At 37.5% G+C, this 26,899-nt stretch overlaps 3 protein-coding genes across 3 annotated transcripts; 1 reads left to right on the plus strand and 2 right to left on the minus strand.

Annotated features, from left to right (window-relative positions):
- Nucleotides 1–2,346: 2,346 nt before the first annotated feature.
- LOC103961851 (hydroxyproline O-arabinosyltransferase RDN2) lies at nucleotides 2,347–7,019 on the minus strand. The gene is given in 10 exon segments (XM_009374488.3): nucleotides 2,347–2,662; nucleotides 3,623–3,736; nucleotides 3,835–3,906; nucleotides 4,041–4,110; nucleotides 4,214–4,311; nucleotides 4,597–4,798; nucleotides 4,886–4,953; nucleotides 5,665–6,017; nucleotides 6,020–6,253; nucleotides 6,869–7,019. Coding segments are annotated over 9 exon segments (1,104 nt in total). The 5' UTR covers nucleotides 6,084–6,253; nucleotides 6,869–7,019; the 3' UTR covers nucleotides 2,347–2,599.
- A 1,889-nt stretch (nucleotides 7,020–8,908) lies between these two features.
- LOC103961891 (lon protease homolog 1, mitochondrial) lies at nucleotides 8,909–17,413 on the minus strand. Its single transcript, XM_048570366.1, is given in 21 exon segments — nucleotides 8,909–9,298; nucleotides 9,663–10,193; nucleotides 10,628–10,948; nucleotides 11,170–11,271; nucleotides 11,363–11,530; nucleotides 12,015–12,128; nucleotides 12,310–12,414; nucleotides 12,507–12,637; nucleotides 12,849–12,973; nucleotides 13,443–13,614; nucleotides 13,809–13,848; nucleotides 13,971–14,021; nucleotides 14,023–14,058; nucleotides 14,162–14,227; nucleotides 15,014–15,112; nucleotides 15,405–15,527; nucleotides 16,253–16,294; nucleotides 16,393–16,458; nucleotides 16,579–16,770; nucleotides 16,853–16,918; nucleotides 17,060–17,413. Coding segments are annotated over 21 exon segments (2,994 nt in total). The 5' UTR covers nucleotides 17,339–17,413; the 3' UTR covers nucleotides 8,909–9,133.
- A 62-nt stretch (nucleotides 17,414–17,475) lies between these two features.
- Nucleotides 17,476–21,459, plus strand: LOC103961853 (protein ENHANCED DISEASE RESISTANCE 2-like). Its single transcript, XM_009374490.3, is given in 5 exon segments — nucleotides 17,476–17,620; nucleotides 17,969–18,715; nucleotides 18,717–20,235; nucleotides 20,848–20,913; nucleotides 21,166–21,459. Coding segments are annotated over 2 exon segments (2,265 nt in total). The 5' UTR covers nucleotides 17,476–17,620; the 3' UTR covers nucleotide 20,235; nucleotides 20,848–20,913; nucleotides 21,166–21,459.
- Nucleotides 21,460–26,899: the final 5,440 nt, after the last annotated feature.

Consider the following 26,899-nt stretch of genomic DNA (forward strand, 5'->3'; position numbering starts at 1 on the left):
AATCGCAGCGTCTTGACGGTGCTCCGATCGATGAAGTCTTTGCATTTGTTGATCTCCTCGGAAAGTTTCGCGATGAAGGAAGCCATTAGAATAATCTAGAAGAACTGGAAAGATTGCAGGAAGGAAAATTAAAGGGTTGGTTTGAACAAGCAAGAATGATTAAAATTTGAGTCTGGATTCTTTCTGAAAGCGTAAGATACGAATAGAGTAAACTGTGGGTATTTATAGGCTTTTCAGATAGAAGATCAAACGACTGAATTTTGAAAGGCATTAGAATTCGAAAAGTGTTCGTTCAAAAGAGGGGGAAATTTAACCGGGAAAGTTGGCAATCATTTCGGATATTTTGGGAACCTGCGAAAATGGGATCGAGGGGGCGAAGATCCAGGACGCACGATGGCGTGCGGCGATAGGTTCAATGTATTAATGAGGATAAGACGGTTCAGTTAGTGCACGGTTTCGAGGCCCATGATTGAAGCTTTTAAGAACGGCGGAGAATTGACGCGTGACCATGCGTTGGGGGCAACGAGGAAGGTGCAATCATGTCTCATAAATATGCAGGAATAATGGTCATTAATGAAGTAAGGTCCAGAAAAGCAATAAATGTTTTCGCTTCTTCAAGGCCGAGTGCCGACCAAGAGTGACAGTCGGCGACCTCAGAAGCGAGGGGGCAATGTTTGGGCCCAAAATATTAGGATTGGGCCGAGCAGCAGGATGTGCTCGGCCCAAGGTAATAACGCATGTTATGGGCCAAATAATGAGATTCGGACCAGATGGCAGGGTCGGCCAGATCCTATCTTAAGTAGTCCAGATAAACGAGGAAAGGTCGAGGAGATCCTGATGCAACCAGGATTCTCGACCGGCAAGGGATAAAACCTCAAAAGTAGGAGAATTCAGAATCCCAATAGGACTGGGATTGTTTGAGTTAAAGGTGAGATGGGACAAGGACTCCCAATCCAAATCAGAATGGGAATCAAGGAGCGAGGTGCTATAAATACAAGAAATTACTCAATAGACAGGGACCTTCAACATCAGCATACAATTGCCCTGCGCAAATTCTCTCAAACACCTTGAGATTTTTCCTTTTCTTTTCCCGCCGACACACCTTCAGTTTGGATAAACAGCACTGTGGAAGCAACCGGTGAGCACCTTCAGTTTGGATAAACAGCACTGCTGCCGCAGAATCAGCCGACCGAGACACACCTTCAGTTTGGATAAACAGCACTGCGTCGAGGTCGACCGATTATCTATCTAAGTCTCGGCCGAGGAAGGTTTTCGAACCTTTGTTGGTAGAGGTCATCTTACTAAGCCGTTTCGGCATAGTTGGGTGTTACGAATTGCCCTGCTCGACGCATTGGAGGTCGAGTGAGTTTATGATTGGATACTCACAAGTAAGTTTCAGGGTTCGGCATTCCGACGGCCGAACTACGTTTACTATCAAGACATACATCACATTCGAGTACCTGTGCCCGTATAGTTTGGTCTCAATTCGGCGTGCTTATACTCTTACGAATATAATCACAGTGGCCGAATCAGGCTTCGACGAGTTGTGAACTCCGTAGAATTAGTAGCCTTGTCTTCAGGCTATAGAATCCAGAGACCGAGAGCGTTCCTTCCTCGGTCGCAATCGCAAGATACAGAAGTCAACAGCGCGCTCAACGCGACCGCATCAAATTTTACTCCTCGGCCGAGCTCGGCCGACGAGTTGGCACGCCCTGCATTCAACCGAAGGACATTAGTTAGCTCATTAGTTATTCGGCCTGCGCGCCACGTAGGTTCTGTAATTTTTGTAGTCAACAGGCGTGCACATCCATTCTTGTAGTGCAACAGGGCCCCTTTTATTTGGACGAACAAGATGCCGAGGAGTAAATGAGGGATGTAGAGAACTGTTTTAGAATAGGACGTGGCAGCATCCTTTAAAAACAAAACAAAAAACCATTGCTTTAGCCCTTAATTTGTAAAATGAGCAGTAGCAGGCCTCGATAATTTCATAAATTATTGGTGGCAGAACTAAATCCGGCCGGATTTGACTTCCGGGCAGGCTGATCAAGAGTTTCACGGCCTCAACTTCCCAAAAAAAAACAAGCATAAACGCAAGGCCGGCCGAGAGCAAGTTGAGGCCTGAGGCCAAAAAAAAAAAAAAAAAAAAAAACAAGGTCTAGGAACTCTAATTTGGTTTTAACAGTCTCTGCAAATAACTACATCAGTCGCACTTCATTTTTGGTTGAAAATGTTCAGTTTTGTTTCAGTTGTTAAATTTCCATCAAATTAATCAACCCATCTAGTTGTTGCATTAACAAGTAATTAACAAAGACAAAATTCGTTTCAATTCCGAAAAATAAAACAAAATTTCAACAAGATTGAAAGAAGACCTTTGTTACTCCAAAACTGATTCCATATAATCAACTCCATATAATCCACAACTCCATATAATCCATGCGCAACCCAGATATACATTCGAGAAATTGGAACCTTCTTATTTCCATTTACGATCTGAGATTTGTGTATATTACTATTTCTACGAGCCTACCCTTGAACCAGATTGTTCATTCTCTAAACATCAGTTGTATCATAACGTTTTAGCATCTTGAACGCAGCTGACCTATTGTGTGTCCCAATTAGGAATGTTAGCCGTAGCTTCATTCACCATCTTTACAAGGGTGACCTGCACACAATGAGCATATGAGTCAGAGAGTGAGCGAGGGAGGGTGGGGAAGAGAGGGGGTGGGGGGTGGCAGGAGAGAAGATATTTAAAATAAATTTATTCACTAAATATGACAAACTATATGGAAACTTCAATTCTAAACAATCCGAATTTGGAAGTGAAAAGTAAACATAGTTTGTTAGAGGTCACCACGACTATATGCAATTAGTCGGTCAGGCTGATCATCATCAACACAAGCCATGGCCTGACTATCCTAAGCGTGTCTGTGACAGACCCCAGCCCTCCCCTTCCCTTGTCTCCAGTTCACCTTACTGCGACTTTCCCTCTACCTATCAACTTCATTGTTGGCTTTCCGCTCAATATTCACAACTCAGCGGGGAAGAGGTACTCTTCATTCTGATTTAAGGCTATGAATCTCTGATCGGGAATTTCTTCCTTTCAGACTACATCCGTGATTCATTACCGAGATGATAAATATTTAAAACAACAAATAAAGGGAAAATTTTAAAATGTCATATGAACTTATACACCTTTTTCAATTTGACATATAAACTAAAACTTTAAGGGATTTGTCATATCAACTTTTCAAAATCATTAATTTGTCATCTCACCCTAACTCCGTTCAGTTTTCCATCCAAAATAAGTCATGTGCAAGTCTCAGACCTTTTAGCTCCCCACACCCCTTCAAGATTATTTCAGACATTTCTACTCTTTTTTTCAAGGACAAGACTTTTCTGGGGTGACAAGTAAATGTAGAAAAACATGTGCCAATTCCAGTAATTAGACTCCAACAACTAAACAAACTACAATCTGGGAACAACAATCAAAGACACAGAATGCTAGATACTTTCTTACACAAATGAAGAGAACTAGTACAGAAATAAAAAAAATTAAGGCACACGAAATACCATAAAAAACAGAACATGCAATTGCAATAATAACAACAATTCAAAGACATACCACACTCTCAGGAACCCCAGGAGGAGGCAAGGGAAGGTTTCTTGGTGGGGGTCCACGGAGATATGATCTCTTGTCAAATCTCCATTCCCCGGTTTTGCCATATGTCAGCTCACCCTAAACAGTTGGAAACCTCAGGTAACTATGGAACTATAATGGGCAAAAGGCGAAGGGACATAACAGGAATACGCATAGAGGGAAAGGGCCATACATACCTTTAAGTTGTAGTCACATCCGTAAGTATAATGAATAATAAACTTTTTGCGAAGTTCCAAATCCCATGGGGGCTGAAAATTTAAAGACAATAGAACATTGTTAATCACAACGTATTCACATTTAGTGTTGTTTACTGAACCTAACAAAGAACTCAAAATGCAAATCAATTTTGATATGAAGAGCTTCTATAGGTTAGATTCCAAACCTGCAGCATGAAGTCTTTCCGAAGAACATGCTGCACACCATGCAAAGCAGATGCCACAGCATAAGCATACCTTAGTTCATCAAAGAAAATAAGACACAAGGATATGTCAAAGCTGGCATCTCTAGTTGCTAGAACTCAACTTAGTCGAAAACTGAAGTCACAGTCAAACTTACATTTCTAGCACCCATCCAAAAGCTTTATCCGTCTCCGTGTCTTCTTTCATTCTCAAAGAAACATTCATCCATGTAGGAGCAATCTTTTCCAGCAAATCCTGAATAATTACATTTACTCGTTAAAGTTCCAGGAGTCATCTATGAAAATGGGAAATTATACAAGGAAACATCAACATTTTAAATAGGGTGCTGCTATTAGCACTCGGAAAAAGTCATTCTGCACTCCAAACATATAAATACAAGAGAAAACACACTTGGGAGGAATGCAAGATGACTTTTCTGGAGTGACAATGACAGCACTCTTTAAATCTCTCAAACATAAGAAGGACCATTTCAAATGCTAGACACAGCGAAGGAAATAACAGTTTACCACAAGCTATTACCTTCTTAATAATTACAGGAGAATTTCCAATTGGATCAATATTCGTGACCGGACCATTCTCCTCAGGATAAAACTTTCTAATGATCTTCTCATTCTGAGAAGGTTTAATGTAGAAAAATGGGTAGGCAGCTGGATATCCTCCATGTGCCAAATTAGGAAGAGGGTTTATAAAAATGTGATCGGGTTCCGCCATCAAAATATATCTGCAACAACAGAATTCAAAGAATTTGATCTCAAGTAAAAAACAGAAAATAAGAAAACTCAAGGTCTTCAAATATGCAGAAGCTCACTCTTCCTCAATTGTAGCCTTTTCCAGCCATTGCACAAAAGCCCATGGTCTATTTAAGACAATGTACCCCTGTATACAAAATTTGCAATCACGCTCTTTATTGTTCATATAAAGGTTAATGAAAAATAATCTTCGACTATTGTCTTGCAAGGTCTAAGCTTTACACATGAATCAACTTAAAAGTTAAACTCAAAAAGTACAGAAAATATCCAAAAAGTCAAAAAAATGACCTTTTCTGAAAATATTGCATAAGAGCAACAAAAATATCAGTAACTCTACACAAAGGATCTAATCATTAGATTCAAAACTTGGATTTACAACTATCAGGTGCCATCCAATGAGCAGAAAATCATTGAGAATGGTGATACAGTGGATCAGCATGGACCCCGAAATTCAACAAACTTTATTCTTCACTAAGATGCAATGCTTCTCATCCACTCAAAACCATTCTTAGCTTCAGCACAAAAAAATGGCATCGTCCTTTGCTTTTTCTTTACCTTCTTTTTGTTTATGACTCTTTTCCTTTATTCTCTTTTATTTTCAGTAAACTCTTGTATAACTCCCAACACATTACTAATATTGCCAAGACCCCTTATTTTGACTTTAGATTAAAACATAAAATGATGCAAATAGAAACAATCACATTCAATTGGTGTATCGAAGGTACCACTTGAGGCGAAAATAAGACGTCCCAACTAAAAGTTAGTAAAGAAAGGATGAATGAAATACACAAAGACAATACAAATATAATAACAAATAAATGACTGCTGGAAGCCTAACCCGATCAAGGCCTGCAGGAAGAGGATCAACCACCAAAGTTGGAATCTCATCCATCAAATTGTCAGGATTTCCTGAATGCAAAATTCGAGTAAATCCTCCCATATCTGATCCAGGCAAGTCCTTCTTCTTCTTATACCAATAGTACATAATGCGACACTGCCATTTGCTATAAGGGGCATCGGTGGCCGTTAAGGCAACATGGAATGGTGCCTTGGTATTCTTGAACTTCTTCACATTCTCCGGCATCTCAACAATCGGGTCAGACAGTAACCCACTATTCGTATTATCACCTACCCACTTCCCAACAGATCTATGATGAATTATCATAGTTAACAAATTATAAGTAGCAAAGGAAAACCAAGAGCCAAAAGAACGAGAAGTAATGGTGAAGCTCGTCCCATGTTCTTCCTCCCAATCATTATTTATTACAAACGAAAAACAACCTCAAACTTCCCAAACGCAGAAATTCTCCTATTCCAACACAGCTTAAATTAAAAGTTTCAAATTCAGCTGTGCAGAACACAATGTAATAGCAGCATTAAACCCTTCTGTGATCTTATCCAACTTCCACAAAAGTTTTTCGAGATACCTACGATAAGCAATTCCACTTAAATAAGTAAAATATAATGGAATTACACAGAACTTTTCTATAAAATTGACCCAGACAATATTATGAACTGCAACAACTCATAATTTACAACCCCATCGTAATTCATACTGCAAGGAGAGTTTCTATTGAAACCCACCCAAATGCTCTCTATTCCCCCAAAATTCAACACTTACAAAACTGCTATTGAGTGTTTGCAGACCAATGTGAATTGGTTACCAAAAAATCAAGAAAAAAAAACTACTTTACAAAAATTTCACAGATCAGCACGCTCAAGCTCCAAACTTTACAAAATTTCATGTTTAAAAAAACCTTGATCACACTGTAATGAGTAAAAACCAGAACAAGGGAATTCAGACATTCAATGTACATACATAGGATATGATTGATAAAACCAACTACAAAGTTCATTCCTTTGACAACAAAACAGAAAACCCACAACCCCAACAGAACAACAAAAAACACAAATGAAAGATTGAAGAAGTAAACAAATGTAACAGTCGTTTCCAGTAGTTAAAGTATTAAACTCCTACAATACAGAGATATATATATATATATATATATATTTAGAGAGAGAGAAAGAGAGGAGAGAGAGACCTTGGCGTGGGCGGAGGTGGAGAAGGAGAAGGAGGAGAGAGATTGGAGTCTTGGATCAGAGGAGAGACAAAAGTATGGGGATTTTGTCGATTTGACAGACTGGGTATTGAGGTTCCGGCTCCTTATTTTCTGTCTTTTTCTGTACAACAGTGAGTGGCCCTTTATATTTGGTTTTTCTTTATTTAAAATGTTTAGATAACCGTTATTAGTATCTTAAAATTTTTATTTTATATTCTTTAAAAATGTATTTTTTTATTTATATAAAATTTAAAAATGCAAAATAAAAATTTAAAAATGTAAATAATAATTCTCTTTTTATAATATCTAATTATTTATGGTTCTTTTTTGTTTTTGGTCGTATATCCAATGTAATTGATGAATTCCGCGACTTACGTCCTTTCCACTCCAACAAACCAAAAAGAAAACCCACCAACCTTTTCGCTGCTTTCCTTTTTCTTTTTGTCTTACATGCATTTTCATGTTAACTATCTTCCACCAAAATCAAAACGGTGGAAACAAATAGTGGATTACTCTTGTGAGTAAAACATTTTGTTATAATCGAGTGTTTTGTTTTTTTTAATACAACGATATATATTTACACTAAAAAAGTAAAAGAATTGAGTTAAATTATACAATTGGTCTGGCGTAATAATTTCGTTAAAATACATCATCAATAAGAATTAAACTTAGTATCTGTCATTTATAAATGTACAAAAATATCACAAAACTGTAATACTAAATGATCGCTGCGTCTCGAGCTTAGACACTGATTTTTTCTTTATTATAGCTTAGAATACTAAATCGCTTGTAATAAGAAAATATGTATATTTAAAGCATTAAAAATTAGAATTTGATTGATAATGAAATTGGGGTGTTCAAGATTCAATTTATATCATCTCTGGAATTATGTTTAATATACTATAGAACATGAATATTTTTCTTTAGCATTTAATTTTTATTTATCAAAATATCAAATTTCCCTAGAAAACTCCCGAGTTCCAACAATAAAACTAAGGCACCAAGTCCAATAAGGCAACAAAAACAATGATCCCAAAAATGACAAAACTCAAACGGACAAAAAAACTCATCCAAACTAGAAAAATCCATGCCATTGAGGGTTTAGGATTTAGGGTTTAGGTACATGGAATTTGATAAGAAATTGATTAGAATGGAAATGTTGAAAATGACCGTTTCCCGCTATGGTGCCAATACACTTTTTAGAGGAATCATTCTTAAAATATTCAAGTGGTGGATTGCTCTCTGAACGCATTGCGTCCTGAATTCAAACTCACCCACCTCCTTAGCTTTACAATCATTACATTTGAACAAGAATTTTATATTGTAAGTGTGGGTTGGCATGATAGTTAAAGCCTTACTATTCAACCAATTGCATCTGGTGTTCAAACTCTATCCCCTGCCTTTAGAGTACTTTCGAATAAAAATACCGCTTGTAATAAAATATACATATATATACACACACAACAGAATGCATTCCGAATTCAAACTCTCCTTCAATACTGACATAGTGTTTTTGTTATCTTGACCACCATACATCAAAATTGACTTCCATTTTGTTTGTGATTACGACATCATCCAATGCCTTGTTCCTCTCAAGTTGCCGTCACTCTCACGCTCTTTAGGTTGGATGCCCACACGGATGGAACCGCTACACACTCACCAACACCAAGGATATCAATTCCATTTCCACCACAATAAATCTCTTCCCCAAAATATGCAAATTAATTACCGTAATTGGTTGCATCTTAGCACCATGGGACCGTGAGAGGTTTACCAAAATCTGCAAATTTCACTATTTCGATGCTTTTGGTATGGCATCCATCTCAATCCCATGCTCGTGGTGACTGGTGACAAAGAAAAAGACTTCAAATCAAGGAGGCATGGAAAACAATAGTAGCATAAAACTCCGAATATCCCAGAAATGGAAAGAAAATCGCTTTCAAAATATTGGATTGAAAAATTGGAAACCTTTGTCGTCTGAAAATCAAATAAAGGTTTTTAGGAGATCCAAGACGTATGTACTAGTTTTGAATTTGTGTCAAACAATTGAAGTGAAGGATTTCAGTATAATCGTTGCGAAATTGAAGAGAAAACGGAGAACAAATAGTGAGAAACTACAAACAAAGCAGAAGAGAAGCAAAGACTAGTGGAGGACAAAAGCTTACCACTAGTCTCAAGGACTACAAAAAAAAGCATCCAATTTAATTAGTGAGGAAGAACGGATTATTTTTTTCCTAATTCTGGTCATCACCTGAAAGCCAAATTGAATATCTGACTGTAGTCATCTACAAAGTGAACATCAAGACCTTCTTTTACATTAGGGGCAAGCTCGTCGAAATCCCTCCTGTTTGCTGCAGGGAATATGATGGTCTTCACTTCGCTCCTCCTTGCAGCTATCGTTTTCTCCTTTACCTAAATTGTTTACAAAAATGAAATTTAAGAACACAAAACACTGAAAAAACGCAAGCATGTTGCTTGAAAATTCATCATGAGGTAACCAAGAGTACATCTCCCTGAAGCATACAGAAAATAAAAAGAAATCCCGTAACTTAATTCATAAGAACTATATAGGTGTGTGAATGTGAGTGGGTGAGTGTGTGTGGGTGTGTGTGTGTGTGGGTGTGTGTGTGTGTGTGTGTGAGAGAGAGAGAGAGAGAGAGAGAGAGAGCATCGACCAAAATCTGATTTAATGCTTGTTTGTCGAGATTTTTTACAGTTTGTTACTTCTATGTATGTATGAGAGAGAGAGAGAGAGAGAGAGAGTTGATTAACATACCCCGCCTATTGGAAGGATCCTCCCAGTTAGTGTTACTTCTCCTGTCATTGCTAAATCCCTCCTGATAGGCTTCTTCATGGCAACGGACAGCATGGATGTGATCATGGTGCAACCAGCACTAGGACCATCCTTTGGTGTGGCCCCAGCAGGAACATGGAGATGAAGCTTGGAATTTGCAAAGAACGTGCTATCAGGCTCTTTATCGAGCAATATAGCTCTGGCAACAGTATGTGCAATTTGGGTACTTTCTTTCATAACATCACCAAGTTGGCCAGTGACATGAAGGGATCCTTTATCCTCTGCTTCCTCAATCTGAGTGGTCTCTATATACAACGTAGAACCACCCATGGCAGTCCAAGCAAGACCCATAACAACTCCAACCGGGGTCTGATCATAGATTCGTTCAGCATGGAAGACAGGTTTGCCAACAAAATGATCCAAGTTTGATGAGTCAACCAAAACTTTCTCAACTGTTTTTGTTGTTTCACCCTCCTGAATTTTCTCTGTTTCTTTTGCATCCTGTAAGAACAGCTATAAAAGATCCTTAGTGGGTGAATGCATAAGTTCAGACATCATTATAGATGTCATGAAAACATTGAGCTGAAGGTATATCAGGAGGAAAAAGATGAGCACCAAAAGGCAGTTTAAAAAGATTTAATTTTATGTGGAGTTTGCACATCATCGATACTCTCTACATGCTAGCCTTAAAATTAAGTTGTTTTTATTTTCTTTCCAATAATTATAAAATTCTTTTCCTTCACATTTTACATATGTAAAATAAACTAAGAGAATCTTTCCAAACTCTCTCTGCTTCATCATACAGATTGTTAACTAGCTCTAAATAAATAGCTAACTGCCCAATAAATTTATATCAGAGAAACAAACAGGAATTATATTCAACTACATTCAAAACATTTCTGGCGCAGTAGCAAGTCATTACCCAGAATTTATATTTTGTTACATACCTTTGAATCCACAGGTTCATCAGCATTTGCAACCCGAACTTCTGCAACTGTAGATTCATCTGGGAGATCCGTCTGAATCGTGACTCCTTCTCCAGAGGTTTCAGGAATATGCTTATGACCGTTACCCTCAACTGATTCAGCTGCAGTCTGGTTCTTACTAGCAACCACGCTTTGATCTAGGTTATCAACAGCTTGTGCTTGGGTTTCATCAGTGTCCACAAGCTGAACTTCAACAACTGCAGGCCCATCTGGGGGAGATTGAATTTGATCAGCAACTACTGGTTCATCTGATGCTCCTTGTCTAACAATTTGGAGAGCTATCTGCTACATCATAAAAGATAGGTTAAAGTATACCATTGGTCAAGGAACTACATGATTGCTCAACAAGGTCATAAATTTGCTCCGCTTTTCCAAATAAGCTCCTTGAACCTAAGAGAACCATGGGGATACCTTTCAAACCCGTGGATAAATGTTTTCATGGTTCATCATATGATAAGATGCAAGTTTGCAACGATGATCTAGATATAGATACTTATACAAACCTTGCGGTAGATCTTTTCTATGTGCTTTTGAAGATTCCTAACACCTGCTTCTCGGCAATAATTTTCAATGAGGGCAAGAAGAGCTGCATCTGTCACTTCAACCTGAAAACATAATAATTTTAACATACATAAAAGATGATTCAGAGACAATTTACAAAGACACGTGAACACATAAAGAGACCAATACCAGTACCTGTTCAGGTTGAATGCCACATGCGTCACGTACGGTCTTCTCCAAATAGTCTCTAGCAATGTGCATTTTCTCATCAGTGATATATCCAGCAATGGAAATGACCTCCATTCTATCCAAGAGTGGATGTGGTATCATCTCTACAACATTGGCTGTACATACAAACAGAACCTACAGTAAAAATTTCAATATATGATTTCCCAAGTTAGTATTAAAGATTCTAAAGAAGAAGGGACATATCCTTGATTTACATTTCTTCCATCCCACAGCTTACATGGACAGTTTTCAGATGTATCATGTATAAGACGAATTCTGTGAGGAAAGAACATATCCTCCTATAGTTCCGACCACAAACACAAATATATCACAATAAGAAACTAATGTCCCAAATTGACAACCGATTGCCTCTTCTTTAAGATCAATTTCATGTTACCATGCTTTAAATACTAAAGATATGATGGATAACACATCTCACACTAGGTAGAGAGAGTAAAGGGATTGGAAACCTAAATCATCCTCTCTCCTTTACAAGTGAAGTTAAGATAATACCAATTTAACAATCCAATACACAGACACCACATGCTTGAAATTGACCATTGTATTAATGGAAATTGGCATTTTGCTCCAAGTAAAATATTATTATCTTTTTGCTAACCTTTGATAGATCGATTGGAACATCAAGATAATGGTCTAGAAAATTAGCATTTTGCTCCGGATCAAGAAGCTCCAACAAAGCACTTGCCGGATCACCGGCATGGCCCGTTCCCAACTGAAACAAAACAACGCTAATTCGAGATTAAACCATAAAAGTGGTATGAAACTCAGAATTAAACATAATCTTTGTAAAAATGAACTTTAAATAACTACTCACTCCACAAAAGGAAGGAGACCTACAAATATGATTTGTCTCAAATACAATATATGAAACAAGCGGACCAATCATTGATTACCTTGTCGATCTCATCAATCAGAACTAAAGGGTTAGCTGTTCCCACATTTTTAAGGCATTGCACCATCTTTCCTGGCATAGCACCAATGTAGGTTCGCCGATGCCCCTGGATGTACATTTCAAAGTTTAATTTCCTAAGATAGTTGCATAATGTAGAGCTGTTTATCAATATTTCACACTGAGGAGATTCCCAAATACCTTAATTTCAGCAACATCAGATAACCCTCCCACAGAAAACCGGAAGAAGTTACGGTTCAGGGCACGTGCAATTGAACGACCAATGCTGGTTTTGCCCACTCCAGGTGGGCCAGAGAAACAGATGATTTTTCCTGTGATATATAAGCAAAACATCAGTAATCCTCATGTAATGACTAATGAGTAATGATAATAATACAGTTTGCAGCATTTATTAAAACCATAGAATAATATATGTAAAATAAGAGCCAAGATCAGAGTCTGAGGAACAGGGGAATTCCGTGATGTGTGGCAATGCCAACAAATCAAAGATAGACAAACACAAAATTTGAAAACTATACCAACCTTGAGAGGTTCCTCTGAGTTTTCCAACGGCAATAAATTCTAATATCCTTTCCTTTACATCAGTTAATCCATAATGATCTTCATCAAGAATTTTTTGCGCCCGAATAACATCAAAGTTTTCATCACTGCATTAGGAATTGATATAGAGAAATCATTACTTTGAAAATTGTATTTAGAGGTAAAATTTCAGAAAGGAGGCACATTCTCCAATAAAATATTTGAGTAACAATACACTAACTCATATATGAATTAGTCATTACAGATTGTCTTATTTGACAATAGCTTCATAGTTATGCTAGTACTGCGATTCTCAAAAATCCTTTGCCCCACCAGATCAGTTTCTTCCTACCCCTACAATCCTGCCCCAAAATTATAAAAACAAAAAACAAAGAAAAAGGGAGCACATCGGCAAGATGAAATCCTAAAGCATCAAAACAGATAAAAATAAAAATCACAAGGGTGGCAATAGTGCTTAATAAATGGTATCTATTCTCAACAAATAATTTAAAATAATTTAACAGCCAGTCACAGATAGGTGTTCAATATATTTGAATCACAAATATGCCCCAATAAGGTTTCAAGTAGTGCATAAACCTGTAGTTTCCCCAGGGAATTGAAGTCAACCAATCTAGGTAATTACGTGTCACATTAAATTCACTTGAACTGGCCTCCAATAACTGCAGTTTTGTAAGCTCTTCCTCTATAACTTGCAAAACATGAGGTGGGCAGTTTTCCCTGTTTGGTTCAAGCCTCTCCCTAAACTTATCTGCACCAAAATATCAGAAAAGTGATGCAACAATTACCCTTGTCAACACGAAAAATGAGTATTTAGAATATGGATTACCTAAAGTTTCCACATAAATTCTTGAGTCATACTCAGAGTAGAACTAATGAACAGAAAACAGAGAGAGTGCACTACCATGATGTGTACAGATTGAAAATAAAAGATAAGAAACGAACCGTTAAGCGCTGTTTTGTCATCTGTCTCTAAACCCAGTTCCTGCATTATGTCAAGCAAAATAAATTCCATAAAGGCCCAGGGTCGAAATAAAAAAACCGAGAGAAACAGTACTGAAAGTACACGAAATAGAAAAATATCTCATTAACGGTGGAGAAAAATACCTTTTTAATGGCTTTAAGCTGCTCATTCAACAAGTAGCGGCGCTGTTCACCTACTTATCTTCTCTTCAATTGCTTTTGCAATAGACTCCTAAGAATTACCCCGCAAAGGACAAGTTCAAAAGCCAATCAAACTATGATGGAGAATAGAATTCAAGTAAAAAAAAAAACCATGGAAAATCAGCATTTCATACCTGAATCTTGCTGATTTCTATCTCTTTCTTTACTAGTTCTAAAGTGAGCTTTAAACGTTCATACACCTGAGCAATAACAGCTGTGTTATAAAGCCTTTCGGAATATGAGCAACTTGCATGAACAATTAAAAACAATTAAACAAAAATAAAAATACAAATCTGCCCAGGTGGACTTACTAATAGGATGCCCTAATGCGTTACAAAATTTCACTTTAGCCAATGATCCAATCAAAGGAATAATTGGAACAAATGTATCAAGCTTCCTTACATACATGGTTACCAGCCACTCATGGAGAGGCACATTACAGTACTTGTATGCTTGTAGCCGGAATTTTATTAAAAATGGGAGCGTATGGATTGGTTCCGATCAATATGGAATTATTATCCCACGCCCATTCTAAAAGAATTACATTTTTAAAAATTTTAAATTAAAATTTTGAATTTATTAAATAACTTATTAATTAATAATATCTTTATATAAACTAAAATCTTTAGAATATATTAGAATATAAAATATATTTATTTTATATTTTATGTATTAGGAACGCTGTTAACAAATGAATTAAATAAATTCAAATTTTGTAAAGATGAATAAACAGGTTTATATAAAAAAGAATCAACTTGAATTCGGGACAGCTATTTGAAATCTTAGTGAATGACTAGATTTGTTATCTCATGTTTGCTTTTCGTGAAAAAATACCAATTGAAGCGGAGGGAAATCCCAGGGCTCAACCCTGGACAGGCGCATTATAACACGACCTAAAAAAGCCTCACTTACTGGTATCTGAGCAATTCTTCCTGAGCTCCCTAATTACTATCCGCCGTACCATATGTAAAATTAGTGACACTCACATCTAGCTCTTCAAGCACTTCTTGACTTTGCAATTTGTTTGCACCAGATATTGCGGCTCCAAAATCTGCTAACCTTGGAAAATTAAAGTCACCTATATGCTGTGAAATTCCAATAACAAATTTAACGTGAACAAATTGTAAATTCGAATGATTGTAATACATCAACACATAAAGATACTTATATAAACCACTCACTCAGTCAATCATTTCCGTAAAAAATGAATCATGAATTAGTTACTTCATCAACTCGTTTATGAATAAGGGCAAAACCAAGAAGAAGGTACAACAAGTTCGAAGAAGTTACAAGAAAATAAATCGGTGATGAAGCAATAATCAGACAAAAACAAAGATCACAAGATATCCAAACATCATAAAAAGAAACAGAATAAACCTGAGTGTATGTCTGAACATGATCTCTCCAAAGGGAACTAATCTTGAGAACATCTCTTAAGGTTGATATAACCTCAAACGATGTTGCTTTTATGACATCATCATCCTTGTTATATGGTTTATCCTGCAATATAAAGTATTGTTGAATATGTGGCCAAATTGCATCTACTTTCGGCTAATAGTAAAAGGCAGCAATGATGATGTTTGCTCCGGGAAGAAAAAAAAGGAAGGCTAGGATTCCTTTTTTCTTTTGGCTTTTTTCAAAGGCAGATGGAATTGGGTTTATTCGGCTTCTTCTTTTGCAACTTGACAAGTGTTTGTACTTTTGGAGAGAGGGCAGAGAGCAGAGAGGTGTGCACCAGAAAAACAGAGAAGAAGAAATAGAGGTGCTGCAGCCCCTCTTTGAAGAGAAGAAGAAAGTGCTCCTCTCTTTGGTTAGAGAGAAAATTATTCATTATATTTCCTTCTCTATTTGTTTCTTTGGTGTGTGAGAGCTATTGGGTGTATTAGGTTTTTGGGTTGTGAGCTAACACTTTGTAAACTCCCATTTGGTTGATAGTGGATTATTGGGTGAGCTCCTACTGCTCCAAGGACGTACTCCAATTACACTGACTGTTGAGGAACCTCGCTAAAATCTTGGTGTCTTTTATATTTTGTTCTTGCATTCCATTTGATATATTTCCTGTGGGTTAGCTTGAGTTGGTTTGGCAAAGGTTTGGTGCTATCCTAGCACAACAAGTATAACCTAGTCAGGAAAAGAGAGAAAGAAAAACGAAACAAAATCTATCATAAATGTGGAACCTCCAACAATTAATATTTGATATATGTGACAAAATAAAAGAAACATACCTTCAGATGGTCAACTTTTACAGTCAGGGGTTCTTCATCAACCTGTAGAGAAATCATAACTTTCCTCAGTTTAACAATCTTTATCTCAAAAATAAAATAAAATAAAATACGATACTACTTTGTATTAGGAATCCATTCACCATCTCTGTAATTCGAAGTCGCCTATGACCAATAAGGACCACTTGGTCTCCTTGGATGCTTGAAATCTGATATACGAAAATACAACCAACTACAACATCAAAAACCAAAAGGAAGCTCTAGCCGAAGCATATCAAGTTATTCCACAAAATTAAGGACACACGAAACTCAAAAGCATAGTTAAATACCTGCGCAAGTGTGCCAACTTCATGTAGTCGATTAAACAACTCCTTCCCTTTCAATTCATGTATGTTTTTATCTGTCTCGGAACCTGATACCAAACTGGGATCGGTCCCCGGCTTATCCTTGAGAAGGAAAGCGCCGGCATATGGAGCTTGCCGCTTTCGGCTTTCTTGCAATGCTGCCAACAGTTTAGGATCCTATATTAAAATTCAACACATTATTTAGCAAAAGTGCGAACCAAAAAGAAATTCGATCATAGCAATCAATAATCTCATGTACCTTCACATTAATTGGCATGTAAAACCCCGGAAACAGCGGTCTATGCGGCAATGGCAAAGCTATAACCTGCCTCACAGAAAATTGAGAAGAAAAAAAAAAAAAATTAAAACTTTAACAAAAAGTTCAAACATTTGCTCATATATTACAACATTTTCTCGGAATCCAAACAGACCAGTAAGCAAAACGAAAGTTCCAGAGCCGACAAACCGTAAGATAATCTTCGGGCCGGGGATTCGTGGACACAATGGCTGAGGAAGACTCGGCCTCGGTCCCCGCCACCATGAACTCAACTTCCACCACTTGGTCAGAACCGTCGCCGGAGTCCGAACTATAAAACGCTCGGCAAGCCGAGCTAGGGCGAGTCAATCCGGCGAGCGAGCCGAGAACTCGGAGAACCGGCGACCCCAGCTCAGCGGACGGCCAGGAGGGGAGACTGTGGAGTCGTCCCTGGAGGCATGACGAGGAAGACGACAAAAGCTTCAGCATTTGATCGTTGCAGTGATCGGAACTTCAATTCCTCGAAACCGCCATTACTGTGGAACTTGAAATTCAAGGCCCCACATAAACCCTTGTTTTTCTTCCTTTCAGATCTGCCCCTAAAAAACATTTGAATGTTTTGACGGAATTACCCCTATTATTTAGGGGAATTACACGAAGACAAAACGGTACTATAAAAAGTGGCCATGTCGGCATGTGTGGTTCCAGTTGTTCCGGTTTCTGTATCGTCAACTCCTTTGAGCTGTAGGCAGACGAAGCCACGGAGATCAGGTATGGATACTACTTTCTGTTTGGTTGCTCAGAAAATTTGGATTTTGTTTTCTCGGTGGGAAAAAAGGAAATATGAATTGAACTTTGTTCATGATTGCCGCGTCTATTTCTCTTGAAACTTGTTTTCTTTGATCGTTTTCATTGTTATTGAACTGCGAATGTTGAAATGTGGGTTCGGTTATGGTAGAGTCGGATTGGATTATGTTTATTTGATTGGAGTTATGGTTTGCAGATGATTGTTTAGCTCCCGATAATCATAATAATCCTGCTCTTTTTCTTCAATTTTGCTACTTAATTTTGCGGTTTATGATTATTTAGCTGCAAATGAGAACATTTTAACTTCTGCAGATGGACTCATCGCCGTTTAATAAGGTGGGCAGTGAGCGGTCCGATGGATCGGAGCACAGCTCCAGCTCCAGAAGTGGAGTTGGAGGAGGAGGGATGTTTGAGTATTTTGGGTGGGTGTATCATCTGGGTGTGAATACGGTAGGGCATGAGTATTGTCACCTTAGGTTTCTCTTCATTAGGGGAAAGTATGTCGAGATGTATAAGCGCGATCCTCATGAGAACCCCGGTATTAGACCCATTCGGAGGGGTGCTGTTGGGCCTACGCTGATGGTGGAGGAGCTGGGGCGCAGAAAGGTTAATCATGGAGGTAAGGGTGGGGATATATATGTTCTACGGTTTTACAATCGTTTGGATGAAACCAAAAAGGGAGAAATTGCTTGTGCTACTGCGGGAGAAGCACAGAAATGGATGGAGGCATTTGATCAAGCCAAGCAACAGGCTGAGTATGAGCTTTCAAGAGGGGCTAGTGCCAGAAAGAAGCTGAACATGGAAGAGGAGATCGATCTTGAAGGTCATCGACCTAGAGTAAGGCACTATGCACATGGATTGAAAAGGCTTATAAAAATTGGGCAAGGCCCGGAGATGCTCTTGCGTCAATCCTCAAGCATGGGTGGAGATATTAACACAGAGGGGTACTTTCGAACAGATTTTGGAGATGCAGTTGAGGCTTATGTATGGAAATGTGTGCGAACAGTTAATGGTGTTCGAATATTTCAAGATGTTGCTAACACTGAGAGCGGAAAAGGCAGTTATCGTCAAGTCTGTTGGCGTTATTGAAGCAAGTGCAGATACTGCTTTTGAAGTGATTTTAAACCTCGACCAACACCAGAGATATGAGTGGGATATGCTGACAGCTAACTTAGAGCTGATAGATTCTTATGATGGATACTTTGATGTTGTCTACGGGACTTTTGATCCTATGTATCTTTCTCGGTGGCGTTCCAAGAAAGATTTTCTCTTCTCTAGGCAATGGTTCCGTGGACAGGATGGAACATACACCATCCTGCAATTTCCAGCTGTCCATAAGAAAAAGCCTCTGAGGTCTGGGTATCATCGTACAAAAATAAATCCATCTAGTTGGGAGATTAGAGATCTGAAAACATCCATGGGTTCAAATACTCCACGATGTCTTGTGACGCAAACGGTGGAGATACATTCTGTGGGCTGGTGGAAATGGAAGAAAAATCAATACTCGAAGTTCGAAAAGGGTGTACCTTATGCATTGTTGTGCCAAGTGGCAGGTCTGAAGGATTATATTGCATCAAATCCTGCACTAATATTCAAATCTTCCGCTTCAGTTATCCAATCGAAGGCAGCTGAAGCTTCCATTTCCAATGCTGAATATGAGGCTGAGGCAGTGCATGATGAGTTTTATGATGCAATTTCAGGCTCTTCATCTTCTGATGAAGAGAGTGACAGTGATGAACTTAACAGTAAGGAAGCAAAAGTGAGACTGAAGAATGTTGCATGGGCCATCGCTAGCTTAGCTTTGAAGCGAGCTCAAGCTGCAGATGCTAGTAAAGAATTGGATTCCAGAGTGCCTGCAATCATTATTGATCCAAGCCAGTTTCATGGTTCCTTGTCCAAAGGGAAGGATGAGACCGTCACAAACTGTTGGACATCTCCAAGTGGCGAGGGATTTATGATCAGAGGAAAGAACTACCTGGAGGACAATTCTAAGGTAATGGGAGGAGATCCCCTTCTCAAGCTCATAGCGGTAGATTGGTTCAAAGTTGATAAAAGCATAGATAGGTTCGCACTGCATCCCAGATGCCTTGTCCAGTCAGAAGTTGGAAAGAAGCTTCCATTTGTACTAGTCTTTAATCTCCAGGTTCCATCTAAACCAAATTATAGTTTGGTACTTTACTATGCTGCTGACAGACCTCCGAATCCAAATTCTTTGTTTGCTAAGTTTGTGGATGGGAGTGACATGTTTCGCAATGCAAGATTAAAGTTAATTCCAAGTATTGCTGAAGGATATTGGATGGTTAAGCGCGCTGTTGGAACTAAAGCTTGCCTACTGGGGAAAGCTGTATCCTGCAATTATCTCAGACAAGACAATTTCCTAGAGATTGATGTAGATATTGGATCATCATCTGTGGCAAGGAGTATCATCGGACTTGTCCTCGGATATGTCACAAGCATAGTGGTTGACCTTGCAATTTTAATAGAGGCAAAGGAGCACGCAGAGTTGCCTGAGTACATTTTGGGGACTGTTCGACTAAATCGATTGAAGCTGGACTCTGCCGTTCATTTGGAACTTTAAGGTTGTATTGACATTCTTTAATTAGTATTTCCACCTTTTTCACAGCTATTGGTCCAACATGATTTTTTTTTTTTTTTTTTTTTAATTTGTTCAACATGATTTTTTTTTTTTTTCCAGTTTACAGATTACTGACCATTTTTTCTTCCGCTTCTTTATCCAACATACTGTACCCCAATGCACTACATACCACACAAGTATCAAACCATGAACTGGTACTTGTTTTGTTTGCTGAAAGGACCTATCTTTATAGTGGAGTTGGTTGTAGCTTACGTCGTTCATCCTATTATAGTTAGAAGAAATGAAGTGAGTAGATACTTTAGGGAAGATTTGGCTTTATAAACCCCTTTCAAAGTGATTTTTTGCAGGGGAGGCTGCTTTAGGGAAATTTTTGAGTGTAGATAGTTTCTGTAGAGATGATTAAACAGCTGATAATTCAATTTATCATTTCTTGTTAGACGGACAAATTTGTTTATTTGCTTTACAGTGCTATGCAGAAACATTCTATCATTTTACAGCAATACTATGTACTTGACGATAATGGACTCTGCTTCGAATGAGCCTGGGTGAAACAAGAATTTAATTTCTTTCTACCACCTGTTTCTTTTCTTTGTAGATTTTTGTGCTGTGTGAACTGTCCCTTTCCTATGAGGTTGCTAATGTCAAATTGGTGGTTACCTAGGTACGTTTTCTTCCATGTGTTATTTTCCATGTATAATCTTCAAAAGAACTCCTGTAAATTTTCCTGGACAAACTATTCTCGTTCATAAATAGATATGTTCAAATGAAAATTTGCGAGCGCAGTCTGACCGGATTTTTACCAGGTTGTGGTGGCTTAGTTTTGTTGGTTTTGGGTTGAGAAAATTGAAAACCTATAACTTCTTGTCTTATATTTCTAAACTGTTAATGGTATGTTTGCAATTTGCGAATCCAGGTGTGTTAGTACTGATACATGGACAGCATAGGCATTCTCTCGCGAACATCTATTGGATCGAAAGACTGAACAAGGGCCGCGTCACAGGGTTGCGGACATCATTTTCTGTATGTTATAGTAAATTTGTGAAACTGAATGTTGTTAAATAGCGGAATGATTTGTAAATGCCAGTAGGCAATCCTGTATCGTTTATAGATACTGCCCTGTGGAGTATATTTTTTAGGGAGTTTTAACGAAAAACACACGGTACTGTTCACTTTAATGAAAAATCATATTTTTACACTAAAAAGTCAATCCTGGTATTATTTAATTTGCCTTTTATTTTGCCCTTATTATTAAAACTCAAAGTTTTCAAGCATTTTTTTATTAGTTTTCCTTATTTTTTAAGGGAAGTCCAGCTTAAATTTATTGGTTGTGAAATGAGGCTGAAGAGACGTTTTCATTTGTGGTCAATATATATGTATTTTTCAAGGTTCTAAAAAACGCTAGGTGCTAGTCGGGCGGCGAGTTAGGGTCTAACGCCTAGACAGCTAGGAGGGGCCTAGGTAGGTGCCTAGACGGATTTAAGTAAATTTATAATATTTCTCGTACATATGTGTCTGTTTATACTTAATAAATATATAATTTTATTATAAATTATAAAATAGAATGACATATATATTAGGAAGTATTGGAACATAATGAATATGGGGAACATGCATATAATGTGTATTCGTATTCAACAAGTCTCTTATAATTTATTGAAAAAAATAAAATGCAAAATGAAAGTTATTTATTTTCTGTCTAAGTGAATCGCAACCTAAGCAGGTGTCTAGGCGGTCTAGGCAAGCGCCTCAACAGGTAGGTGTCTAGGCGGTCTAGGCGGGCCTCTCAACAGATCTAGGCGTCATTTCTTAATTTTCAAACGCTTAGGCATTAATCAAGGCGATGACCAACCGTCTAGTGTCTAGGCGGGGATTTTTAAAACAGTGATATTTTTGCAGTCAACCAAAATCTGTGTTTGAGCATCCAATTTGGATGTTTACGGCGTCATATCGATGGCAACGAGATCTTGGACAAAGTGTGAAATTTTTGAAGGTTTTTTTTCATGGAGATTTTGGGATTTAGATGTTTTTGCATCGGATTAGGGCTTATTTAAGAGTAGTTGGCATAGGCTTCATATAGTGTCTGAATTGAGATTTAAGGACTTGATAGAGTTGGGTTTTGTGTTACCCTTGTCGCACAAACAACTTTCTAGGGTTCTATTAGAGCAATTCCACCCTTAAAGACTTTGCACTAGCATCCAGCTCATTTATCCACTCAAATAAACAGTAATAGACCCCAGTGAACAGTAATAGACCAAAACATCTCCACCCCTAACAAACAATAGCCTAGTCAATTTTATTAAAAATTATTAATTTTTATTATAAAATAATAATTTGGTTTTTTAATTTTTGACTTCTTTTCTCTGACTCCCCTACTCCCGTCTTCTTCTTCTTTTTCTTCTTATTCTTCCCACTTTTCCCAATTTTTTCTTCTCTCTGTACACCATCTTCTTCTTCTTCTTCTTCCTTTTTTTCTCCTCTCTGTACACCACGTCGTCAAATTTACCCTATTCTGAACATGGACACCCACCATCCTGGACCTGCGCACACCGTAAACCCCCAAAAATCAACACCTACATATTCAAAAATTCATTGAAAATATACAAAACGGAAAAAAAATTCCAGTTGCAAGAAGATCTGAGTTAATCAAACAATCAACGACGATCCGAGTTGCAAGAAGATCACGATTTGGAAGGGGGACATGGTGTTGAATATATGGATTTATCAGGGGAAAGGGGTTGATGGGGTTCCAAGGATCGGGATAGGTTCTAGGGATCGAGATGGGGTTCCAGGAGTCGGATGGGGTTCCAAATGAGAGAGGCTGTAGCCATGACGTTAGCAAGGCGTTTGATGAGTCGTCTCCTTCCTCTATCGATTTTAGGCCGACCTGTGGACTAGCTTGGGCTGGGTGACAGTCTATTCCACAGGCTGTAGTGGATTGGTTGAGTCTCAGCTTGTTTTTTCCACTGGGTGCCAGGCTCTTTTGCTTCTGGTGGAAATGCTCTTAGGCAATCTCCAGGAACTTGTTTGGTGGGTTGAATGGGATTGGACCTATGAATATGATTGAATTGACAACGACTTGTAAGATAGGAATTTTAACTAGTGTTTGAGGATAAATTAGATAATTCACTTTGTTGTGGATTTAGAATCTATCATGTCTAATTATATTCATCTCACATTTTGACACAATAAATAATAGACTAAACTTAAGTCTATTTTATATGTCGCAACTTATCCCATCAGCCAACCAAACAGGCCCAATGGTTTGGCTAAATGTAGTCCCTCTGCCATTTTTTAGCCCTTTAAAATATTAATTTGTTAATGAACTGTCTAGTGCTATATTTTTTTTCTCTCCAATGATGCAAGGCTATACCTAATTATTAGGATTGTCTGCCCTCCTATTTCCATACTCTCCTCATGTCCTCCTATGATGTGTGATCACGGTTAAGCCACGTCAACATTTTATATTAATTTTTTATAGAAATAATAAAACAAAAAGTAATAGGAATATAAAATGTTGACGTGGCTTAACCGTGACTACATAAACAGGAAGATATGGGAAAAGTATGGAAATGAGAAGGCAGAGAATCCACCTCCTCACAAAACCTATCAGCCATGCTTTATTCAAAGCAAATTCCCTCATCGCCAGCAAACACCCATTCAACACAATGAATTTTGGTTGCATCTTGCAAGCCCTGAACTTTGGAATCGTAGTGAACCCCAATTTCGTTACAATGTTTTTTTTATGCTAGCTCTTATTCTTATGCTATTTTCCTTCTAGGGACATGACAATATATGACCATAAACCATGTTGTTTTTGCTTCCACCCAACGTGGGTTAGAGTTCGATCGACTGCGTAATTATGTTTTCAAAAAAGCAATCTTGAGAGATATGGAATCGAACACACGACGTTGGGTACCAGAGTAAACTCGTAAGAACTTGAGTTGCAACCCTTTTGCACAAGAGAAATGATAAATACACACTATTTTAGTTTTTCATGCACCCCTGTATAATTTTATCTGTTGTTTCCGTTTGATTTATTTAATACGACAAAAAAAAAATAGTGTGTAAATCACCCCTCCAAATTCATCATTTTCGAAGAAAAATACATGATGAAATTCAATCATAAATTCTTTTTTTAGATGCATTGGTTTTTAATTAAATCTAGTAGAGGGGGGACGGGTAAGGGATTTCCGGATGCAATGATCTTTTCTCTTTTGAGAGAGGGTTGGTGCCTCATATATAACTGTTGATAAAGAGCTAATCTCGATTAATTTGTCTTTACAAAATTTATAAAAAACACAATATATAAAAAAAAATAGGTCTATGCATATTGCATAATTGCAATATATTGTGTTGGCAAGAGTATGGGAAGGGCATGTTATGTAAGTGTAAGCTGCCCATGACGATGTGACATATGCAATACGTACGAAAGAAGAAAAAGGATGGCAGCCGTGCACTTTCTGCACAAGCTGTTGGTAACTTCCTTTTCATATTGTTTTTTCCTTTGCACCGCATTTTAACCCCGACAAAAACTGTGTTTCACGTTAGATTCTTTCTTGCCACTAATACATGATATTAGTGTTGGTAGATTTTAAACCTTTCTTAGTTGATTGTGTTTAACATGGTCTCTGGTGTTATACAAACTCATAAGATGATACTACACGAATTTATGAATAATAAAGTAACCATGCCACACAAACACAAAGAACTTAGCGACGTTCAACGAACTTTGCCTACTCTTGTGTGATCTCCCTTGAGAAATCACCTGCACAATAAAGAATAACAGTTCAATATAAGAACTAAATGAAAATCTTTATGCTAAACCTCAAAATCTTGCTTTCTCTCTACTCTTCATGTGAATAAACAACCCCCTAAAAGTTTGATATATAGACCGATGAGATTCTTGAATCCTTTTAAAATAGGGAAAACTAACTTATCTCTTAACCTAAACTGATTGGGATTACATAGAAAACCTATTTCCCCAATTCTTATGGGAAAGAACATGTGCACATTCATTTTCTCCTGTTTTCCGATTATACTACATAGACTGATGGTTACATGCCTTATAATGTTCATACGTCGAAAATACGTCAATCTTAAGTGAGAGGACATGTAAGTTCTTTTCTAGGGGGATACAAGCATTATTCTTATTTAAAATAGTTTTAAAATATCACTTGTTAGGACATGTGGTGCCTACTTGTCAAGCAAATAATCAAACTAATGAGGTCCATATGTGCCACGTTAACATTTTGAATGAAAAACTTTACGAACTTAATGACATGTGACAAAGTGGAACACGAAAATATAATTTAAGAGGTAAGTTAAGTTAAAAATAAATTTTAAGGAGTAAAGTGGGATTGGAAAGCACTTTTATTTGGCAACAATAAATTTAAGCCTTCACACATCTAACTAAGAAAATGAATTTCCGTTTATAGGTGGTTTTGGAGTTTTTTTGGTCGATCAACTTTTTGTCCATCATGTTTTGTTAGTGATTTCTCTTCCATTAATCAACAGTTTTCTTATAAATAAACAAGCTTTTTCATTCAACACATTTTGAGTAATTAATTGATTCATTCTTTTTTACCACACTTTGAAAATACATATTAAGGGTTGTCATTTTAAGTTCGGCAAAAAGCACTTTCTCATATTTTCGACCAGAAAAAACTTACATACACTATTTGCTTTTTACTTTATCTCTTGTGATGCGATCAGTCACGAGTATAAACTCGGCATCTAAATGAAAATGTTCTCAGTAAGTCTAGTCAAATATGTAAACTCGGCCACACGTTAATAAATTGAGTTATCACAATCATTCATATCCATGAAACCTCAACAGCTCATGACTGAAAGGTGAAAACATTTGGAGAGAAAAAACAGGAAAACAGAAGGATCAAACAAAGCCAACTAGGGTTTGGATAGGGTTGGAAAAAAGTTGCAATGTCACATGCATGCAGATTACATGAGAGTGTTATGTATTATCCCGATGACACAAAAATCCATCATTTCTTGGTTGACTGGAATAAAATGTTATGTATGATGCCCATGACAATGGACAAAAATCCATCATTTCATGGTTGACTGCTATTTTATTCCAGCTGAGCTTAATTTGGAGCTATTTAAATTATTTTTGTTGTTTTTATTATGGGATATATTATTCACACGTCTCATTTTACTTCTCACACATTCCTTAATAATTTTTGTTATTTAATCTTCTTCAATTCATCTGATTCAACGGCCGAAATTTAAAAAGTGTGTGAGAAGTAAAATAGGTGTGTAGATATCACACCCCTTTATTATATACCTGGCACTGGCAAGTCAGAGAATTTAACGTGAACGGAGAAGATGAAATCATGGAAATGACGAAAACTCCCGTCATAGACAAACATGCCAGAAAGCGATCTGCAGCTTTCAACATTGGAGGCAGATTGTTTGCCCTCCTGTTTGATTGCCTTTCCCATTCTCTCATATTTTGTGTAATCACGATTAAGCCACGTCAACATTTATATTGATTTTTTTTTTATAGAGATAATAAGATAAAAAGTAATATGAATATAAAATGTTGACGTGGCTTAACCGTAACGGTACAAATAAGAAGGGATGAAAAGGGCATCCAACAGAAGGGCAAACAATCTACCTCCTTCAACATT

This window comes from the organism of the source record quoted next, unplaced genomic scaffold (assembly GCF_019419815.1).
Source record: "Pyrus x bretschneideri cultivar Hongxiangsu unplaced genomic scaffold, Pyrus_bretschneideri_v1 Contig52, whole genome shotgun sequence".
Classification (NCBI taxonomy): domain Eukaryota; kingdom Viridiplantae; phylum Streptophyta; class Magnoliopsida; order Rosales; family Rosaceae; genus Pyrus; species Pyrus x bretschneideri.